This window comes from Colobus angolensis, unplaced genomic scaffold, assembly GCF_000951035.1.
Source record: "Colobus angolensis palliatus isolate OR3802 unplaced genomic scaffold, Cang.pa_1.0 Scaffold38, whole genome shotgun sequence".
Taxonomy (NCBI): Eukaryota; Metazoa; Chordata; class Mammalia; order Primates; family Cercopithecidae; genus Colobus; species Colobus angolensis.
In genome coordinates, this window is record NW_012117154.1 from 5054036 (window position 1) to 5060851 (window position 6816).

The following is a 6816-nucleotide window of genomic DNA, read 5'->3' on the forward strand; positions in this document are numbered from 1 at the left end:
AAAAAAAAAGGGGGTCTTACTCGAAGTTTCTGCATGTGCAGGTTCCTGACATTGTACCTGGCTCTGCACTCCCCTTCCTGAGATGACTAAGGAAAATTATCTTGAGATCTGGCTTTTTGTGTGTGTGTGCGATCCCTGAATATTTTTAGTTTACCAGTTAAATTTGATTTGATATCACTTTTTCTTGCCATTTATATTTTCAGAAAATCTAGAATGGTATTATGTTTAGAAAAATGTGCAAGATTATTTTTGTAAGATAATTTGGTGTTATTTTTTTTCCTGCTATAGGCCATAAAATTACGAGTAGAAAAATGCAGAAATTTGAAAATCAGTATCGTGGTAGAGAGCTGCCAGGCTTTGTGAATTACAGGACATTTGAGACAATCATAAAACAGCAAATCAAGGCACTGGAAGAGCCAGCTGTGAATATGCTACACACCGTGACGGGTGAGTGCTCAGTTTCACTTCTGGGCATTGATTTCTAAAGAAGGGAAAGGTTCGAACCAAAGCCAGCACCAGACTTCAGCACTTTCCTCCTGGGGGACATCCCACACCACCAAGCAAACCTCTGATTCTGCAGGTGTCAGGTTGGTGTTCAACAATTCAATTCAATTCTGACACTGCCCTGAGTCTGTGTGGTTCCCATAGCTTAAGGGCTCAGTCCCACAAGACTGGCCCCAGCTGCAGACGCCAGTCACAAGTCCCAGACCTCCCATTCTTCTGACGGACTGTTTGTAAATCAAGATTCTTGCCACCCGTTCCTCAGGTCAGCCAAGAGCTCTGGAACACACTTCACTAACATTTACTGGTCTATTAGAAAGGATTTGATAAGGGGCACAAACGAAGCTGTTGGAGAGGCACATCGTAGGGGCCTGAATACAGAAGCTTCTGTCCCCACGGGGTTGGGGGCACCACCCTCATGGCACAGGGACGTGGTCATCAACCAGGGAGCTCTTAGAACCTCACCATTGAGAAGGGTTCATGGAGGCTTCATCGCGAAGGCCTGATGGATGATTGACTCAATCTCCAGGCTCTCCCTCCTCTGTGGAGCTGGAAGTTCTAAGTTTCTTGTCAAGGCTTGGTCTTTCTAGTGCCTGGCCCCAATCCTGAAGCTCTGTCGGGGCCCACCGGGCATCATCTCTTAAAAACACAAGATACTCTTAACAGGCCCGACACTCCAAGAGATGTAGGGGCTTCTGTGTTAGGAATTGGTGACAAAGACAAAATATTTCTATTTTTCCTATCACACCACACCTCCACCCTGTTCACTGCTATGCTGGCTTCACACTCAAAATTCACACTCAATCGGCTGTTTATTTGAAATCTCCAAGGAGAAAAGCCAGTGGTTAAATAACTGCACATGTAGACGTGTTTGGAGCATTTTCGAGCGCTGCGGGAATCTAGGTGTGTCACAGATGGATAGGAAACTAGATCCCACTGTGGATCCACTCCCTTCTTGAAATGCTTTGCTTTCTTGGTTTTCCACACGTTATTGAATCTCTTTTCTTCATCCTCTCCTTGACTGACAGCATCCTTACTCACACTTCAGCTGTCTCATCTTAGGAGTAATTAATAATCACTCATGGATCCATGAACTAAGGAGCTGGAGATAGCCTCAGAACAGCCCATTCAGAGGCGTATTTCCAGTGAAATTGACCTTTTAGCCTTAATAATCATATACCAAAACTTGCAATCATGTTGTTTTGGTCCATTGTAGACTCTTAACTCACTCCAGAGGAAAGTTTGTCATACTTAGAGCCTTATAGTCATAAAAATCAATATAGATATACCTACTTCTTTTTCAGAAATATATGACATGGAGATCAATGAGAAGTTTTCAGTCATAAAGATACTATATGCTGTATTACAATAAAATTCTGTGAGGAAGTAGAATAGAAATGAGTTTCAAAAATAAAAGATAAATAATATAAATTTTTAAATCTAAAAGCTTGTTCTTGTATTTTTTTTAAATGGATAAATTATATCAATGGAATTTGAATGTTTACATTAAGTGATTTGACATATGAAGAGTTGTATCATAAAATATTAATATTTATAATTTAACAGAAATTGTATGATTTGCAACTGTTTAGGATAAAAAGCTTAAATATCAAATAAATGTGTGCCAGGGGTCATCTGCTTTTAAGATTCTTCCAGCAAATTATTAAGCAAAAAGAGCCCGCCTTCCTTTTTCATGGTAAAGAGAAGAAGGGAGGGGGGGAGAGGGGGAACTTGACTTCATATCATTTGATCCTCATTTTTTTTGCATCTTAGGAAGAGAAGAAATGATCCTACCAATATTGAACTGTTTTTCTCTCTTTGATTAGATATGGTCCGGCTTGCTTTCACAGATGTTTCAATGAAAAATTTTGAAGAACTTTTTAACCTCCACAGAACCGCCAAGGTAAAACCAACCATGTGTTATTTTAAAAAAAAAAAAAAAACTAAGCTTGACACTAGAAAACAGATTTCTTGGATAAGGATTATTTCAATTTTATTGTATACATTTAGAGCAGCAAATAACATCACTCACTAGTGCTTCTTCTGGTGTTACCGGTGATGTCTGATTGAAAGCAATAAAGGAGAGAGTGTTTAAACACACAGAACAAGAGATCCACAGTTAGTGGAGAAGATTATCACATCTAAAGGCAATGGCTCCAAATCCAGAAACTCATTGAGGAAGCTACGTATAAAAATAGAATCTTTCTGGCCCGAGTGGGCACGATGAGCCTGTAATCCCAGCATTTTGGGAGGCTGAGGCCAGTAGGTGACTTAAAGCCAGGAGATTGAGACCAGCCTGGCCAACATGGCAAAACCCCATCTCTACTAAAAATACAAAAAAGGAGCTGGGCATGGTGGTACACGCCTGTAGTCCCAGCTACTTGGGAGGCTGACACTTTAGAATCGATTGCAGTGAGCCAAGATTGCACCACTGCACTCCAGCCTAGATGACGGAGCGAGACTCTGTCTCAAAACCTTCCAGAGTGAAGAAAGAGCCTACAGGAAATGAGCCTGGGGGACAGACTGGGCCAAGAGACCAGACTTAGCCACTCTTAGAAACAGGCATCCCTGGCAGAGATGAGGAGCCCAGCCCCATCATTCACCAGCTGGAGGCCTTGGGATGTGCCACTTCCAGTCTGTGCCCCGACTCCTCATTCATAAAATGACACTAATAAGGCCTTCCCCAGAAGGTCGAGATGGATATGGAGGAAGATGTTTAGGATGCACCTGCCACCATGCACTGTGCCTCTCATTAAGGCCTGGAGGGTCCAGGTGTGAAGTTTCTCCTCCTTAGGTTTTGACAACCAGTTTCTCTAAACCCCAGGAACATACAACAGAATTTGTCTGACTTAAACTTGGCTCCTCTGCTCATCCCTGTGGATTATCTGATATGACAATCCTCACCATCAGATATAAAAGCTGCTAAAAGAGAAAGGAAAGAAGCCGAGTTATAGAACCTGAAAGCAAAGCCCATCCAGGTCCCCAGGCCCCGGGATGGGGGTCTGGTCCATCTGTGGTTCAAGCCTCCTGGGAAGCTCTGACCCTCAGCCAGGGCTAGAAACCCACCTTAGAAACACCCGGGCATGGCCCAGAGGGCTGTTCCCAGGAAACGTGCTGTTTCACTCACGTCGGGTAACCTGGTATTTATGGACTTCTTACCTACTTTCCTGTGACTCGGGAAACTGAGTTGTGTTTTTTTGTTTGTTTTTTTTTTAAACTATAGTGCAAAATCGAAGACATTAGAACAGAACAAGAGAGAGAAAGTGAGAAGCTGATCCGCCTCCACTTCCAGATGGAGCAGATTGTCTACTGCCAGGACCAGGTATACAGGAGTGCATTGCAGAAGGTCAGAGAGAAGGAGCTGGAAGAAGAAAAGAAGAAGAAATCCTGGGATGTGGGGACTTTCCAGCCCTCCTCGACAGACTCTTCCATGGAGGAGATCTTTCAGCACCTGATGGCCTATCACCAGGTACATCTTCGCATGGTTCAGGATGGCAGCTTCCCGTACATCTTCGTGTGGTTCAGGATGGCAACTTCCATTCTTTCCTTTTCTTCTAAACGCCTGTCTCTTTAGTCTTGCTCTCTCTGTAGGTGGCATTGGTTAGCTCTGTCATTCACCTCCTTGTTAGCCTCCTGCATTAGTTCATTCTCATGCTGCTGATAAAGACATACCCAAGACTGGGCAATTTACAAAAGAGAGAGGTTTAATGGACTTACAGTTTCACGTGGCTGGGGAGGCCTTCTACCATCATGGCAGAAAGTGAAAGGCACTTCTTACCTGGCAGTGGTGGCAAGAGAGAGAATGAGAGCCACGTGAAAGGGGTTTCCCCTTATCAAACCATCAGATCTCGTGAGACTCACTCCCACGAGAACAGCATGGGAGAAGCTGCCCCCATGATTCAATTATCTCCCACTGGGTCCTTCCCACAACATGTGGGAATTATGGGAGTACAATTCAAGATGAGATTTGGGTGGGGCCACAGCCAGACCATATCGCCTCCATAGAAGCAGCTCAACCTCAGACAGAGAGGTGGTGGCTGAGAGCCACTGACATCTGGTTGTGATGGCTGTCTAGCTCTGGCCAAGTTACTTAACCTCTCTGAGCCCCAGCTTTCTTTGTAAAATGGTGTCTCCTCATAGATTCTAGTGGATATTCCAGGAGACAAGTATGGATGATGTTAATTGCTTACTAATGGAAAAACCAAACTCTGTTAAAATATTTGAAAGAGGTTTATTCTGAGCCAAATATGAGGGACCATGGCTCTGGGAATAGTCTCGGGAGGGCCTGAGGCTGTCAGGATGCGGTTTGATTTTATACATTTTAGGGAGGCGGGAATTGTAGGTAAAATCATAAATACGTGGGGGAGATGTACTTGTCCTCCCTAAAGAGGCAGGACACCTTGAAGGAGGGGGAGGTTACCAGTCATAGGTGGGTTTGTGGGTTCAGAGATTTTTCCAGTTGGCAATTGCTTGAAAGAGTTAAACTTTGTCTACAGACCTGACATCAATAGAGAGAAATACCTGAGTTAAGGGCAGTGTTAGAGGCCAAAGGTATGTAGATGAAGACTCTGGGTAGCAGCCTTCAGAGAGAATAAATGGTAAATGTTTCTTTTCAGGCCTTAGAGGCAGCAGGTTCTCAGTGAATCTCCTAGATTCAGGGAAGGCCTAGAAGGGGAGAGGTCTGGCTGCATTAATGGAGATTGTTTACGGTGCAAATTCCCCCCCACAAAACATGGCAGGGCCGTTTCGATCTGTTGGTCCTGTAACAGCCGTTTCAACATATGTCCAAAAAATGTATTTTTAGGTAAAATATTTGTATTTCCTTTAGGGTCTGCTATCTGTCTTGTGATGCTATACCAGAGTCGGGGTGGAAAGTAAGCCACATTATACCGAGTTCATGCAAACCCATCCAAGGAGATTTTATGGTTTGTTGGGCATGTGTAACTTAACCCCTGCCTCGCATGACTTTATAATCTGGTGTCTTACTGCCACGGAGTCTTGTTTGCCAGTCTTATCTCAGTTTCAACCTAAACTCCAAAAGGGGCCTGGCTTCTCTGCCTGTTGTGGCCAGGAATGCAGATTTTCAGGTTTCTCTGGGGTCCACTTGGCCAAGAAGGGGGTCTGTTGAGTTGACTGGAAGGCATAGGATTTTATTTTTGGTTAACAAGTTCCTTAGTGCAGCATTGGAATGCAGTGGTAGCAGACTAAATGGAAGCTATCTCATAGACGCATGCTTTGGGTGATACTGCACGATTCAGATAACCTGAAGTACCATCTAATTCATCCTGGGGAACGAGGCAGTGAACACAGGCACAACTCAGGTAGAGCCCTTGGTATGTGTAAACACCTGAGGAGGTAAAGCAAATTGTAATCTCTCGGTTTATCAGATGTCCCCATTGCCTCACTATTTGGATGCTTTAAAGCAGTGCCTCTCAAACTTCACCCAGCACAGGGGCCTCCGGGGGATCCTGTGGAAATGCAGATGCTAATTGCAGATCAGGATGAGGCTGAGATTCTGCTTTTTTTTTTTTTTTTTTTTTTGAAACTGAGTCTCTGTCACCCAGGTTGGAGTGCAGTGGCACAATCTCAGCTCACTGCAATCTCTACCTCCTGGGTTCAAGCAATTCACCTGCCTCAGCCTCCCAAAGTGCCAACATTATGGGCGTGAACCACCACACCTGGCCTGAACCATATACTTTCAATAGAGTGAATTTTATACTATATAAATGATATCTCAGTAAGAAAAATCCTGACTGAAAAAGGGTACTGGATTACCATTCAAAAAGGAACTCAAACCCTCTGAACTTCTGATGGGGCTAACTCTCTCTAGTGTGGACTGTTGGGAGTACAAACAATTCCAAAAGTTTAAAGAAAAATGCAGCATCTTACATAGTGAAGAGTGCTACTGTATCACATTCATACAAGCTGAGGTACCTGGTTTACTCTGTTATCCCATTTGACTTGTAAACACTTTCTACACGTGAATATATGATATGTTGTTCATTCCAGAAAGTGTTCATGCTCATTTCTAATGGGCATGCAGTTGAGGGCAAGGAATGTGTTATGGTACAGTTTCTTTGGTAAAACTAAAATTAGGTTCACAACAGTCCATACTCGAGTACGTTTTTAAGAAGGGGTCTTGGCCAGGCACAGTGGCTCACGCCTGTAATCCCAGCACTTTGGGAGGCTGACACGGGTGGATCACGAGGTTAGGAGATCGAGACCATCCTGGCTAACATGGTGAAACCCTGTCTCTACTAAAAATACAAAAAGATAGCCGGGCGTGGTGGCGGGCACCTGTAGTCCCAGCTACTC

General features: G+C 43.9%; 1 protein-coding gene across 1 annotated transcript in view; it reads left to right on the forward strand.

Moving 5' to 3' along the window:
* The window catches only part of MX1 (MX dynamin-like GTPase 1), a 32448-nt gene that overhangs the window by 18790 nt on the left and 6842 nt on the right, over positions 1–6816 (forward strand). The window contains exons 11-13 of the mRNA XM_011954059.1: positions 289–447; positions 2328–2404; positions 3725–3970. Coding sequence (XP_011809449.1) covers positions 289–447; positions 2328–2404; positions 3725–3970 — 482 coding nt within the window. The remainder of the gene's footprint in view (positions 1–288; positions 448–2327; positions 2405–3724; positions 3971–6816) is intronic.